Genomic DNA, 16768 nt, shown 5'->3' with positions numbered 1-16768 from the left:
ATGTTATGTTGAGTTAAGTGATCTAATAGCTGATGGTGAATGCATTTCTCCATAATTTTTGCTAAGGGTGATAAAAGGGCTATAGGCAGATAGTTAGAATAATCTTTGGAGTTACCACCTTTGTGTAGGGGGATAATGTGGGAAATTTTCCAGATTTCTGGGATGGTCCCCTCTTTAATGGTTCTATTTATACGGATGGATATTGGGTATGCAATAACTTTGGCTGCTTTTTGCAGGTATTCAGATGGTAGCTGGTTAGCAGGAGAACAAGGCTTCAGTTTTTGGATGAATTTGAAGATGAGAGCTGTAGAGACGGGCTGCAATTTAAATGTTGGGAGAGAGCCAGAACTGGTGGTAGGAAGTTTTGAGTTATCTGGGGATAGTTGACTGGCAAGTGACTGTATGGTCTCTGTGAAGAAAGTGTTGAAAGTATTAGCAATTTGGAGGGGGGTATTATGATCAGACCATAGTGGGGTTGGTGTACGAGAGTGACCTGGGAGTAAGAGTCTATTGATACCCGACCAGAACTTCTGTGGGTTGTTATGGTGGATTTGCTGTAATTTACAATAGTAGTTCTTTTTGTCAGTATGTATGGCCTTTTTTGTAGTATTTCTAAGCTGCCTAAAATTTTGTTGGTCAGAGAGTTTTGGTAGCTCTCCATTTAGCCCATGATTTGTTTCTAAGCAACATTTTTTGTCTGGTTTCCTTAGAAAGCCAGGGGGCTGGTTTGGTCTTTATTCTGATAGAATATTTAGGAGCATGCCTATCAAGGACAGCTAAGAATTTAGAGTTGAAATGTTTAACAGCCTCTTCAAGTGGGAGGGATTTTAAAGGATTCCAGTCACAGGCACTTAGTTCATTTTGAAATAGTACTGGGTTAAAGTGTTTATTGGTCCATGAAATCTTATAAGTGGGGGTTATATATATATATCATTCTTTTGCCTTATAATGTAAGTCAGAGTGTGATCACTTACATCATCAGGAAGAGTTCCTTATAAGCTTGCTTATGTTTATTAGTAAGAATCCAATCTCTTTTTTATTTGGTTTGTTGATTCTGGTTGTAGAAGTAATTGTTTGACTAAAGCCATGAAGATTAATATGGGATGTGGGATTTTCAGCATTGACAGTTTTCCAGTCAGTGATGAAATCACCTCATATTATTGTTTCTTGTGGGTAAGTAGAGTAAACCCAGCTTAGGATATCCTCGATTGTATTAATATTGTTACCAGGAGGAAGACAGATACAGATTATATATAATGATTTGCTGGGGTTGATTTGAAATCTGGAGATAAGGATTTCTGCATTATTTTCTTGAGGTGGATTATAAGGTAAAGAGGAGATCTGAAGTCCATCTTTATATAAGATTGCTACTCCCCCACCCTTACGTTTTATATGGTCTTGTCTCAATATATTATATTCTGGGGGATGATTTTGTTGTCTTTAGTTTCAGGTTTTAACCAAGTTTCTGTGAGGCAGAAGATGTCAAAGGAGTAAATATCTAGAAGGACATGGAGATGGGCTACTTTGATATTAATACTGCAGATATTAAGATGTCCTATTAGGAAAGAATTGGGGGGTTTTGGGTGGATAATAAGGGGTGTGGGAGAGGGGCTGTAAGTTTTCACTATGGAGACATTGGTTGGGCCTGGATTATGGTGGATATCACCATCTTTTAAGGAGGGATTTTTAGTCTTAGACTAGGGTTGTATGTATAGCTTATTAGATATTTTACTTTCTTTACTGTGAGTTTGTTGTATTTAATATGTGACAGTCTATGGTATTTGGCTAGCAGGTAGCTGGGATTGGAAGTGATATTTATTTGAGTATGGGTGTGGGTCAGAGTTAATATGGCTGCTTGCTTTTGAGAGTAATTAAAGTGGTAATAGGTCAGTTTTTCAAAGGATATAGGCTGAGGCGAGGACAGATATACATATTGTTAGAAATGTTAGTTTGGTTGTGATGGCTTTGGTTACCTTAGGCATACTGAATAGCTTAGTGATGCAGGTGAGTGGGGGTGAGGATGGATAAAAAATATAATACGGTATATTAAGTAGGTTAAGCTTACTCAAATGTGAATTAATCCCAGTTGGTATAAGGTATTGGATAGGTGAGAAATACTATAAGAAGGCTTTGAGTAAGTGTTTAGGTAAAGGAGGGGTGTGGCTGTGCATGTATAGTGGTTTGCGTATGGGATTCTTGGGATGGGAGTGAGGGAGTGGTCTAGACAGTATAAATCTAGGACCACTGGGGGTGGGTGGGAATTGGGGATAGGGTAGGGAAGCGAAGTGAGCCCACAGGGCGAACGGAGTGGGTAGAGCCACAGAGTGGGTTGTCTACTGAGAAGTAATCAGTAATACAGAGAGACTGTGCACTACCAAGGCCCTGAGTAGGTAGGTAACACTAAGTAAAAATTTGTCTAGGTAATATGCAAGGGATGTCCTACTACGTCTAGTTTCCAGACAGAAAGGAGAGTAAGACCCTAAAACGGCATGCTCCCAAATAGTGCTCCAACTGTACAAACTAACTACAAGAAGCATGCTAAGGCTTTGCTTGTTTCCAGTTGTAAATCAGCAATGCAAGACAGTTACAAGATTTACAGAGCCTACAAAACATGTACGCAAGAAGGACAGTAACACCAACAGAAATCTTTATGCTTGTAGCAAAATATGAATGTTATGTACTTAATACAATGCTAAATCCTTTCATTCAAATAAATCGATACGACTTGTGGGTCCTCGAGCAGCTTGCTGGATTTGGCTCAGCAGCATCAGCCTCTGACATCTTTAAGATTTTTACTTCCATAATGTACTAGGGACTCAGATTACCTTAGATGGAGTTTGGTGTCGCAACAGTACATATGTACAGGAATATGTACAAATATAGAGAGACAGCTACAGACATACACCGATATAAAATTAATAACCTGTGTAAAAACAGAAAAACAACCATCCTTTAGGACCTACAACAAGAGAAACCAGGAAGGGTGGGCTGTAATTTTAGTCAGACATGAATGAAAATATCTAGCTTTAGTACTTAACTTTTGCATCCTATTCATTCAGTCTGTCCAATCTGACTTGTGGATTAGAAATCTAAGCTACTTGAACTCTAGGGTAGCATAAAGATAGGAGACACTTGAGGATAGAAGCCCCAAAGGATGCTCCAGCATTAGAGAAGGAATTCAATTTGTAGTGGTTAATGAATGTGTGCATGGAGGACTAAGTGGCAGCTGCACAAATTTCATCTGTTGAAAAACACCTGAAGAAAGCAAAAATTGTTGCCACTGCCCTGTAGGAAAGAGAATTGGACTTACCCATCAATGGATGGTTGTGCAAGGCATGTGTAAGTAATGCGGCCTGAAAGCCATCTGAAAAGTGCACCTGTAGAAACTCTTCTACCTAGTTTGTTAGCTGCAAAGGGAACAAAAATGTGCAACTCCTTCCTGACTATTCTAGTCCTATGATGACAGAATTGTAATTGCCTATGCACATCCAATATATGTACTCTCCTTTGTTAGAATGACTATGAAAAAACACTAGCAAATGAATGGGTTGCACCATGGTCATTTCACAAGCCACTTTATGAAAATCTGATGAAGGGCAAAGCCCAAAAGCACTCATCTTTACTGCCTAAGCATTTTTGTTTTTATTATTGTTTTTACTGTGTTGTTTGATTAAACAGTCATTTTCTTAGTGGTGGTTGCTGCTATTCTTCTTTTTGTGGACTGTTTGTGTTGAGCAGCATTACCTTCATTGAGGTTCTTTTTGCTAATTTTTTGGCTTCTAGCAAAAGTGATGGCAACCAGACACAATATTTTCCAAGAAATGAACTTCAGTGCAACTGTGGAAACTAATAAAATGTTGAAATTTTCCATAGCAGAGTCTGCAGGTCAGCTCTGTGAAAAGCAGTTAGAATCGTAATCACTTCAGAAGGGTAAGATACAGTAATGGAACTGGAGAAACTAAATGATTAGTTAGAGGTCAGGGAGATCCAGGTGAGGCTTTTCTAGAGGGATGTCAAATGAGATCCTGCACTGCATCTAATATCCAGGAGATGCTCCAAGAAATGAGGCCCGAGATGGTGGAATCAGATATGCCTGGGCAAGAACAGGGTCAAGAGGATAACAGAGGCCTTGCATTTGATCACCTTTTGCAAAAACCTGGGAATCAGAGGGACATTGTTCAGTTACAGCATCCCTTGGTTACTGTCCCTGTGGTGACATCATGACAGAACACCTGCTGCATTTGTTGTTGTCCAGTGAGGCAAAATGGTTGCAACAGGGGAAGCCCCAGCAACTGAAAATCTGTTTTGATACTGCTGCATTGAGGGACCACTCGTGAGGCATCAGAATGGATCTGCTGGGCCTGTCCACATGATAAATGAGTGCTCCTAGAATATGTGTTGCTACAATAATACAGTTCAAGGTCATTCCCTGATGCCAGATGCTCATCTCTTCCTGATATAAGAGGTACAATATGGTTCTATGCATTTTTTGATGATAAAAAAAAACTACTGTCATGTTGTCTGTTTGGATAAAAAGCACTACCAGAAGAAAGCAACCTTGGATAATCTTTCTGCTGTAATGCCCCCCCCTCATCTAAACTCAGAGAGGAGGCATCCATGGTCACAACTGCTACTGGAGGCTGAAGGCCAAAACGTCTGAAGGAGTGGATAAAAAAAGGAGTCTAATCACCTTTGCAAATGTTGCCTGCAGGTACTGGTTATCAGAATCTGCTTGGAAAAAGCATGTAGGAGGTGAGACCATTGCTTTTGCAGGACCCATTACAGAATTTTCATATGGTAATACACAAATTGTACCATTAATACTGTTGTTGCTATTAGCCCTAGAATCCCAAGGACCAATACAGCTGTCAGGATTGTGATCTGTAGAAGGGTTTGAACTGACAAGCTTCAATGTCCGAATCGTATCTTATGGGAGGAAATCTACCGATCTGATGGTGTCCAATTGATAACCTATGAAATGAATTATCTAGGTCAGCTGAGGAACTAACGTTTGAAGTTTATGGAGATTTCCAAGGACAGACACATCCTGAGCAGATGGCCCCTATAAGAGACTCCATCATGGAGCTGCTAAGATATGATAGGAATGAAGGGCAGGCTCTCAACTGGTAATGACTGGCTCCCAGACAGGAACATCTAGAATGCTTTTGCTAAATTTATGAGGCGGTAAGTATCCTGGAGATCTATTGAGAACATCCACTCATTGTCTCTGAGACATGGCAGAATTAACTGTACCATGAGCATCCTGAACTGATTCTTTTTTGATATTTTTTTTTAATGTTGCTGAAGTCCAATATATGGCCAAGGTCTTGGGTTTTTCTATGGAACCAAAAATAATCTTGAATGAAAGCCTAATCCAGTCTGGTCTGGTGGGACATCCTGGATGGTTCTTTTCTGGAGCAATGAGGCAAATCTCTTTCTCTGCTGCCGTTGCTTGACTAGGTGGAACATCTGGCAATGGCTGCATTGATTTTGGGAGTGTTAGGAAAAAGGGTATAGAACAGTCTCTGTACATAATTCCTTTGACCAATCTGTCCTGTGTGATGGCCGTCCATGCAGTAGGTTAAAGGGATAAATGACCCACAACTGCCAGAGGGGAGCAGTCAGGCAGCCCTTCAGGGACATTGGGGATGTCTGTCAGAAAGGGGCTCACAATATCCCTGGTTATGCAGATGCTCTCTCCCTGGGGGCCTGCATATGTTAAAGGGCCACCTTTGCCACAGCCACCCTGTCAGAAGATGCATCAAACATCTGACACTTGGTCTTTCTGAACCAGAGTGAACTTGGGCCCTTTGGTTCCTACTATATGATCTTTGTGGACAGAGAGCATCTTGCCATCCTGTTTGCACTTCGTCTTTTCTTTCACCAACACACCAAGCAGCAAAGATTCATCAAAGAGACATTGGTAAAAGACTCATTTTTAGTGGTCCACAAAATTACAAAAATACAGTCAGTCACTCCTGCACTGGCTACCTTCACTGCTCTATTCACCATGTTATGCGAAAGATTCATGAAGTGGTTTGAAATATTGGACATTGTGTTAAGGGGTGTCGCCAACTGCTTCCTAGGGATCTATGTCAGGGTTGTTCTCAGAGAGGCTGCTGTGACAAGTACCTCTGAAAAAGTTCACGAGTGGCTTTTTTCAGAGCCCTTAAGGCAAAGTGCCATAAGCATATACCCACTTTCCCATCCTGGATTCCTTGTTAAGGGATGGACAGAGGGTGTACAATTGGTCATCTCTTTCTTCATCATTGCTGACATGATAATGTAGTCCACCATAGGAAATGTTGCCTAATGTTTTCTATTCTTAGGAAGACCAAGAATCTTGCTGGGCTTCGATGGCACTGCCTTGCACATGTCTGGGTCTTACCATGATCTCTTTACTGCCCGACAGATTAACTTGTCTGCTGGAGGAAGAAACCAAAAATTGGATGGGTGTCAAAGAGAATCTCCTTGTCTTGAAATGGAGGGGGGTCAGTGAGCAAAGGACTCCTGCCACATTAGCTCTTAAATTTCACCAAACATGGCAATTTCGAGAGGAGATGGGATAACCTATCATAAGAGTCAATGTCTGATGTAACAGACTATGGATGGAGAATTTATGCATCTGCTCTTACACATCCACTTTCTTGGTATGACCTGAGTCCTCGGAGGATTCTTCCTGCTGTGGTAGTAACTTTGACACCCATAGCTCCACTCTGACTCAAGGATGCCCAAAGGGGAAGAAGTGAGAAGGACTGGGAGTCACAAAGTGGAGCCAATCCTAATGAGGTCTGTGTCTCTGCTCTCAAGGGAGAGGTTTTCATCCTCCCCATAACCTGTAAAGCAGTTACAAACTCTGCTGGATCCAAGGATGCTGCTTCAGTAAACAGGTCAGTTTGCTCTGCAGGAGAATAGACTGAAACCAAAGAAGGACCCCTAAGAGGAGATCAAAATGGAACCAATGACTTGTACTCTGAAGTCAGAGTCAAGTGCATCAGAACAAAAGCCCCCAGTGCCAAAGCCATGGTTAAGATTGACACAGAGGGATGAGGCCTTGGGTTCAGAATCTGCTCTGAAGCCACTGCAGCCAAGATATACAATGGGGAAGAAGCCAGAAGGAGGGGTATAGGGTCTGCACCACCTACCTTCAGAGCTGAAGGAGACAGTATAACTCCTATTTCAAACTACATCTTCAAAAAGCTCCTCATCTAGCAATCCAGGTCTGCCTCTGAATTGCTGTTGTAGGACCTGAAGGATCTCAAGAATGACATGAGAAGGAGGCAGAGAAGGGATCCTGTACAGTTCTCTCTTGGAAAAGAACTTATTGGAGAAGTGTCCCGATACACTATCAGCTCTGGAAATTCTGGAAACAATTTAGCAGAATAGCTTGGAGTCAAAGCTGAAAGAACATTTCACCTCCTTGCTTTCGGAGTCTAAGAAGGGTTTAAATCCTCAGTGTCTCTCTTTTTTTGGCTTGGAGTCCTTACATTTACATTTATCTGAGACTTTTTTTTTTGTCTAGGAATTCTTCAAATCTGGATGCAAAAGCCTCTTGGTGATAAGCTTGTTCTAAATGTTGGATGATACTCTGGGACCAAAGGCTAAGCAAACTGTGCACTGCTCTGACAAAATATCCACACCTAAGCACACTACACACAAATAATGAGTGCACTGGGACTATCCTGAGTAGGCACTTAGTACAGTTTTTAAAACTCTATTTTCAACAATGTAAAGATGAATCTGCAGGGAATCAAAGATCTAACAGTAGATGTAAGGGGCTATATCACTAACCTGTACACCAACACTCGATTTTAAAGAGAAGAAGACCACACTAGAAAGGAAAATAAGTGTTAAGGCAACAAACAGTTTACAAATGAGTAAAAGTAAACTTTTAAATATAACAGGAGTACTCGGAATGATTAGAACTGCCAACAACAGGAAAAGATGATAAAAATAACCAAAGACACCAAAAATTGAGCACTAATAAAGTACCAGTGCCAAAAATAGTTAGATGCAAAGTACAAACATAAAGCTCTTGAGAAAAAATGAGATGAAACACCTTCCGGAATACCAAGCAGAAGATCCGTCTTTGTTCATGATGGCAGCAAATGAGATTTGCGGTAATCCTAGGCCCTAGTACATCATGGAGAAACAAATGTTAAAGTGATTCAAGGCTGAAGCACTGATGCTGCTGAGTCAGATTTGACAAGTTGTTTGGGACTCCACAACTCAGATTGGGCAGCCCAAATGAAGAGGATCCACTGTTATATTCTAAATGCAAAATATTAAGATTCTTCACAAAAACACTAAGTACATCTTGAAGAAGTCAGCCTAAAACCACCACGTAAGAACATAGGAAGTTACTAGGCTAATGACTCTAGGGCTCTTACAAGCCTAGCCAAGTTCTACTCTTATTTCTGCGATCACCAGCTATTGGCCCCTGTCCAAGAAGGATGCAGGTAAACCCCTGGAATTAATTTACAGTTACCCATCCAATCGTCCAGATTGCATTTGAAGAGGGTCATTGATGTGCTTTGTTTGACATGAAGTGGGAGTCTTTTCGAAAGGTATGGTAACCTCTAGGAGACAAATCTGTCACTCCACAGGTTCTACTAATGTCACATACCAGGTTAAGGTCTTTAGAGCGAGTAACCAGTGTACCATTTGACTTACAGATATGCAGTATTTCCAATAAAATAGGGTCAGAGGCTGCACTGTATGCAATGCAGAGATTGCATCTGAGTAGTCTGTTTAAAACAGATTAAAGTGACAGTGATTTCAGATGATCCACATAGGAATCTTGAATTTTCCTTGTGAGGAACATCTGTGGTCTCTCCATTTGCTGCAGGTGCTTGGAAAGGTACATACCAAAAGACGCATTGCACTCAATTATTGGAATGATGAGGAGAGAGTACAGGGATGATATAACTTTTTTTTTCTGGAGGCAATCCCTTACTTTTGAGATGAGCAATATAGACTGCCCTTCTTAGCACTGTGGAGACATGGTGGTCAAAGGTAAGGTTGCTGTCAACCTGTGTGCCCAGGTCTCTCACCACTGAGTGCATACTTAATGTGTTCCTATTGATGTGGTAGTTAGCAGGAACACCGCTCTTACAGAAAGGGATAATACATTTTTTTTGCATTGAGTTTAAGGCCATGACTTTGGCATCAAGCATTTGTTTAATATCCTCTTGTAGGATGTTGACATAATTTGGAAATGCTAAGACTGATCCCAGTTTGCAGTCATCAGCAAAGTTTGTCAGCTATACACCTTAAGAGAAATAGATTCCAAACAGTAGAGGTCCCAGGACTGATCCCTGTGGAACACTACTGGTTACAGGTCTACTGCTGGAGGTGGATTCCCCTAGTTTGACTATAATGGTTCTATTAGTGAGTCAGTTAGCGACCTATCTAGTGATATAAGGGTTGATACCTAGATTGGTGAGACTGTCAATGATGCCTGAGTGAGGGATAGTGTCAAATGCCTTGGCTATGTCTAGGTAGGCTGTATGCACAGATTTCCCCTCGTCCAGGGCCTTGGTGACTGTCTTGAAGAAGTCCAGAAGGTTTAATAGACATGATCTCCCTATGACAAATCCAAGCTGAGTAAGGTCAAGTGTTTGGAGATTAACTATATATTTGCTGATAAGGTCCATGATGAAGTTCCATGGCCTTGCAGATAAGGCTAGTCAGGCTAACAGGTCTTTAGTTCCCAGGGTCAGTGGAAGCACCACTTTTGTGCAAGGGAATAACAGTGGCTGCTTTCCATTCAGCTGGGATAAAGCTAGAGCTTAGACTATGATTGAAAACAGAACCCAGTGGTGTTGCTAACTCTTGCTTGAGCCCGTGGAGGACACAACCACGGATGTTATCAGGTCCCATAGATGCTGTGTTTTTAGCATTGGAGAAGGCGTTTACGACCTCTTTAGAGATACAAGGTAGGGGTGGTACAGTTTATTATGCAGTAAAGGAAGGATATATCCGTTCATAGCACATTAAACAAAAACAAAACAGTCATACTTACCTCTGCTGTACCAGTAGCAAACAGACAATGTGCTGGATTAATGTCACAAGTGATATTCTCCCTAAAAAATAAAATAATCATACTTAAGCAATTAGCGGCACTAGGAATGGACTACTTTCCAACATGAGATAAATATACAAAAAACCACGCATGACAACAGAAGCTACACACGAGAACACTCTCCTCAAAAGTAAATCTGTGACTAAAAGTGAATGCTTCAGAAATTAATAATACAAATGGGAATCAGATGTCACTTCTCTGTACTATTTATGCTCTGTAGCTGGACATCCCTAAGGATGAATGGATGCAGACTCTCACCATGGCAATGACAGTCAGCAGGTCAACAAAGCACAGTACACCATATACCCCATTTTTAGGGGAATCACTGTGAATGACAGAGAAAGTTCTGCCTTAGATGGATTAATTATGAGCTGATAGTCTAGCATTCAAAGGCCATTAACAGGTATATAAGTACAACTTCAGTGAGTTTTCCATATTAGAATATATGTGTTAGTAAGAACAAAGGTTGCACTGCACTTAGATTTAAATATACATATACACAAACACATATATATATATATATATATATATATATATATATATATATATTATATATATATATATACATATACACATACATACACATATATATATATATATATTACATATATAAATACATATACACATACATACATATATATACATTATATATATAAATACATATATACATACATACATATATATATAAAAAATATATATATAAAATATATATATATAAATATTTATTAATATACCTATTTTCATGTTGTCATTTTCATGCTGCTATCTTTTTTATTGCTGCTAATTTCATTGCTGCTAATTTTAGTTATTGCTGCTATTCCTTATAGTTCATTAATTTTCTAGGTTTTAATATTCTCAATGTTTTATTGCTTCAGTCATGCACATCATTTTGTACATTATTTTGCTCATTTTGCACATTAATTGATATATATACTTCATTTAAATCATGGAAGCTGGATATGTTGCGCCTTTGCTGATATATATTAGTGTTAACCTTAATCATACACATTGATTATTAGTCCTTTATTTAGGCATTTCATTGTCTATTAGGTTTTGTTAGTTTTTATTACATTATACTAGCCTGTTGGGAGATGAATCAAATAATATTAATGAAATTTGAATGAATGACATCACCTCTTGAATCGTGTTTTAAAAATCATGTCTTTGTCTTCTTTTTTTTTTTCGTTCTGTTTTTGCACATAGTCATTTGACTATACTGCTCTAGACGAAAGAGTTTTCAAAATGCATTACAGAATTGAATAATTAATTATCACTTAATTGGTTCCATTAATCTATTTAGTAATTAATGTATGTGTATATAAAGAGAATGCTTTCATTGTGATTTTATAATTCATCTGAAGAAGCGTGCAGCTTGTGGGCACGCGAAAGCGCTCATTTTTTGTTCAAATAAAGGTTCATTTTATCATCGTGGTGTTAACCTGCTCTTTTTGTTGTACTACTTGTTGGATTCCTGGTTGCTGGTTAACTCTGAGAGAGAGGTTGGTTACTTTTTGCATTGCTTGTCTCATCTTCTTCTGCCTACCGACTCTCTACACGAATGGAAGGTACTTCACTAGAATTAGACTACGTTCCTGAAAGAACCCAAGTGAATGCCAAATGGAATGTTTTGATGGAATCAAAAGTAAATCCATTACTAGATGTGGACCTATTAATACAAAACACTGCTAATGAAACAGGTACTGTGAATCTACTTAATGACTTTAACCCACTCTACAGAGAACTTGAGAATAGTCTTTACAAACAATTCAGGCTGATTTGGCAACGCCGTCATTTGGAGGCGTGCCTTCACTTTAAAGTGATCCCTAGAGGAATGAGGGTCCTGTGCATGCCGTCCTACGGCAACAGCCATCCTGAACTTCTCAAAAGCTGGCAAAAAATGAATTTAGAACTCAGCTTTAATTACATTAAATTGTTGATTGACTATTTTCTTCCCGTAGAAAAAGATCTAACTGAAAAGACTGACAAGTTATACAAAGACATTACCAAAAGATTTAAAGGGGAAATGTTCTCATCTAAACTTGACAATCTCATCAGTCAGGTTACTGCTTATGGAGACAGGCTACAAGTCATTAAATTACGCAAGCTACAAAGGGACCAAAATGACTTTGCCAGTGGTCAGGTATTTGTTTGGTCCAGATTTAATCATGGAGAAGAAGCACAAAGAATGGGAAGAGCCGTAATGGCTAACATGAACAATGAACAACTCACAAATGATTTAACTGATATTTCCCCTTTAACTGGAGCTAACAACACAGCTGTAGCCAATGATTGCAACACTGAATCATTAGCCAATAGACATAGATCTTTTCTTCCAGATGACATCAACACACCGCCTCCGAATCAAATGGCTTTCATTTCTCACTTGGGTTTAGGAGCGAAACCCAAATTACAACAAACGAACACTGATTATTTTTTACCGCTTCCGGTTCGACAAAGGAGGGACACGAGAGGGAGATCAACGAGTGTGGGGAGAAGGAAAAGGAGACCATCGGAAGAACCGTTAAACAAAAAAGGCCGGCAAAGGGATTGAACAATTTAGTTTTTAATTTATCTGATGCAGTGTTAACAGAAACGGACTATAAACTTCTTAATACAGGACTAAGTTTTATACCAGCACAAGTAGGTAACATATCCAGCATATTAATTGAATTAAGAACTTTTATACGTAACATTGCTTTGAAAATGTTTTTTAAATCTACTGCATTACAAGCTAATAATGCTAATGTTCCACAGAACACTTTTGAATGTTTTAAAAGGAAAAGTACTTTCTCGCCTGTTCTGCATCCTTGCCTAGACTGTTTTATTAAGGCCTGCGAGAATGATATATACAAACATTATTCTGAATATAAAAAAGGATCTTTATCATTGTTTCATAATATATCTAAAGAAGAAAGAGCTGCTATGAATGATTTAGCCAATGATCCAAGAATTGTAATAAAATCTGCTGACAAAGGGGGAGGGATAGTTGTTTTGAACTTAAAAGATTATATGTGTTATATGGGGCTTTTACTGCAGGATGATAACACCTATAAACCAATAGACCCTAAAATGGTTGATAAATTAATTTATGGAGTCCATCAAGATATTTATGATTTATTGTTAACTAGACAAATCAGCCATGATTTTTACAAGTTTCTACTTATTGAACATCCAACTATACCCTATATCAAGGGGCTGCCTAAAATGCATAAAGGCATTATACCCCCACCATTACGCCCCATAGTAGTCGGAAACCAATGGGTCACAGAAAACATTTCTATTTTCATTGAGAAGAAATTGAAACCGTTAGTTAATGGTGTTCCAACCATTTTAAAAGATTCTTATCAACTATTAAACAGTCTAGACAATTTATCAAATCAGATTGAAGATAAACATCTATTGGTGACCTTATAGGTTCATAGGTTCATAGGTTCATACTAGGCTATCTGCCCAAGGGCATTTATAAGCCTAGCCCATAGTTATGTGGCTTTCGCCACCCCTTTAGTTTGAATAAAAACTATGCCTATCATTTTTCTGTGCCTCTGTCAAGCAGTGACACTGAAGTAATCCCTGGGGTATATCTGCGATCTCCCATCCATTGGTCAAGATTCCTCTTGAACAAGGCCAGCGAGGTGCTCTGCCTCACATGTACCGGGATTTTGTTCCACAGCATAGGGAGTCTCTGGGTGATGAATCTGTCCCTCCAGCACGTTCTATTTATAACCGTGTCAAGGTTTAAGTCTCCGCCCTTGTGGTTCTGAGGGATCTAGATTTTTGAGGTGAAGCATATTCATCAAATCTGGGTTTGACATGGCCTTATATGTCAGGCACAGGTCACCTCTGAGCAAGCGGTATGAGACTGAATAAAGCTGGAGTTCTTTCAGTCGGGCAGCATAAGACATATTTTTGAGACCCTTTATCCTTTTGGTGAGGAACTTTTGGGGCCTTTCAAGCTGCATCAGGTGTCTGGTCAGATACATTCGAGCAGGGCATTGTACTCAATCATAGGTCTAATGAGTGATGAGTACAGGGGCGATGACCTCCCTTGATCTAGAAGTGAATCCCTTCATGATCAGGTGGGCGATATAGAAGGTTTTCCTAACTACTTTAGCAACATGAGTGTCAAGCGAAGACTACTGTCAACTTGGGTCCCCAGATCCCTGATGACTTTTCTGTGCTCAGTGGATTGTCACCTATATGGTAGCTAGGGGTAACCTTGTTTTTCCCGAAGGGTATGACTATGCATTTTTGGCGTTTAACTACAGGCCATGGCTCTGGCACCAGTTATCCGTTTCTGTGAGGCCCTTCTGGAGGATATCTGTGTCAGATGTGTTTTCGACTATGGCGCCCAGTTTGCAGTCATCTGCAAACTTTGTCACCATAACCCTCCTGTGTTTGCTTGTACTTCAGAAAAGTAGATGCCGAACAAGAGTGGACCCAGGACTGAGCCCTGTGGGACACCACTTGTGACAGGCTTTGAGTCTGACATGGCTCCAGCAACTCTGACCCTGTGGGTTCTGTCGCTTAGCCAGTTTGCAACCCATCTTGTGATGTATGGGTTTACATTCAAGCTGATGAGTTTTTCGATGATACCTGAGTGGGGTATTGTGTGAAGGCCTTTGCCAGGTCGAGGTAGGCTGTATGGACTGCCTTTCCCTCATCAATGGCCTTGGTGACTGTCTCGAAAAAGTCAACCAAGTTTAAGAGGCAGGATCTGCCTTTGACAAAGCCAAACTGGGTTGGATCCAAAGTCTGCAAGTTCCCTATGTCTTTATTTATGAGTTCCATTATGATCCTCTCCATGGCTTTGCAGATAAGGCTTGTCAAGCTAATGGGGCGGTAATTTCCAGGGTCTGTGGAGGCACCGCCCTTATGAAGTGGGACCACAGTCGCCGTCGCCACTCCTTGGGCGTATCCTGAGGTGAGGCTAAGATTAAACAGCTGTCCTAACTGTGGGTTTAATTCCTCGTTGAGTTCATGAAGCACACAGCCGGGGACACCATCCGGTCCCATGGATGCTGTGTTTTTGCCTTAGTGAGGGCAGTTCTCACCTGGGCGTTGGAGATGTTTGGGGGCTACAATCCTCTGGAATAGATATCTCTCCTTTTGGGGGGGAGGGGGAAGTTTGCACTGAACCTGTCAGCCAGTATGTTAGCAATGTGTGTAGGTTCAGTAATTTTCACATCATTTTGAACTAATTCTGAGCATATCTGGGAGTTTCCTCCTAGGTTTCTAACATAGCTAAAGAAGGCCTTATGATTGTCTTTAGAGTCCTTGGCGATTTTTCTCTCAAAATTTGCCTTGGATGATTTTATGAGAGCTCTTAGTTTTTTACTTATAATGATCAAAGGTGTCTTACCTTTCAAGGATTTTGCTCTATCTTGTAGTAGCTTCCTCCTTTTGTTGTAGAGCTTGTTTATGGCTGGGGTCCACCAGACTGGACGCTTGCCTTTGGTACAGAGAGTCTTAGTTTTGTTTGGGATTGCCTGATCCATGCAGTCCTGTAGGTGCTGGTAGAAGGCATTTGTAAGTGATTCAGCGGTTTGAGTAATGTTTACAGGGGCCTTAAAGGAGACCACACTAGTTTTTAGAAGTGTGAAATCGGCTTTTGAGAAGTTTTTCACTGTGGTCTTTTTTGTTTCAGGTGGGGGCGGGATGAGGACCTCCAGCGAGATTAGTTTATGATCTGATCTCACCAGTGAGGGGTATACTTCCGGTGTTGAACATTTTGATCCCATGTTCGTGATGATGAGATCAAGTATGTTTTCACCTCTTGTGGGGATGGTGACTAGTTGTTCCATGGCATTTGAGTTTATGAACTCCAGGAATCTTTGGGTTAGAGTGTTAGGGCTTGAGTAGTGTTCCCAGTCTATATTAGGGTAGTTGAAGTCACCTAGTATGATGGTGTTTGGAGATACATTTATCCCTCAATGTTTTCAGGAAGGCCATGTGAGGTTCCTGAGTTTGAGAGGGTGGCCTGTAACATGCTACAAATTGCAGAGCAGTCTTGCCTATGGTTAATTGCACCTGGATGGTCTCCGATGCATCGTCGTTGCCACCAACCTTGAGGTGTGGGTGTCCTTTATGAATATGGACACCCCCTCCTTTCTTGGTGTTGTCCGGATTTTGGGGCGGAGCATGATATGAGGTGAAACCTGTTAGTGCTGGGGTGCTCTCAGGAGCCTTGAACCAGGTTTCTGTCACAGCACAGACATCGATGTTCTCCATATTGAGAAGGGCCTCGAGTGCGTGCATCTTGAGATTGAGACTTCTGGCATTGAGCAGCATTACCCTTAGTTTTTTCCTTTTGGTGTTCTAGGGTGGTAGGTTTAGAATTTGAGCCTTGCCTAAAAAGGCACTATGGGGGTGGCAAGAGCCTTTGCCAATATCCGGAAGCCCAGGGTGACAGGTGCAAGCCGTCCCTTGAAGCAGCGTGGCTTGTCCAGCATGTCATCCCAGGCAGACAGACATTGGATCCCCTTTGAATGACACCAGAATTTAAGCCAATTATTAAAGCTGATCATCTTATCACTGTATTGTGGCATCATTCTAGGTGAAGGTAGGATACTGCTCAAGGTCAGGGTCATACCTGCCTGGGCTACATAATCAGAGAGCTCCTCGGTCCCTTTTCATGTAGTCCAAGGAGTGCGTCTCAGGTCGTTGATACCAGCGTGGACAATGACT

General features: G+C 40.6%; 1 protein-coding gene across 1 annotated transcript in view; it reads right to left on the bottom strand.

Moving 5' to 3' along the window:
* The window catches only part of NOL10 (nucleolar protein 10), a 1716803-nt gene that overhangs the window by 1131074 nt on the left and 568961 nt on the right, over positions 1-16768 (bottom strand). Inside the window, exon 8 of the mRNA XM_044079305.1 lies at positions 10025-10085. Within this exon, the coding sequence (XP_043935240.1) occupies positions 10025-10085 (61 nt within the window). The remainder of the gene's footprint in view (positions 1-10024; positions 10086-16768) is intronic.

This window comes from Protopterus annectens, chromosome 1.part1, assembly GCF_019279795.1.
Source record: "Protopterus annectens isolate FY-2018-M chromosome 1.part1, PAN1.0, whole genome shotgun sequence".
Classification (NCBI taxonomy): Eukaryota; Metazoa; Chordata; order Ceratodontiformes; family Protopteridae; genus Protopterus; species Protopterus annectens.
The sequence above is the reverse complement of the archived record's forward strand: the minus strand, read 5'-3'. Positions and strand labels throughout refer to the sequence as shown.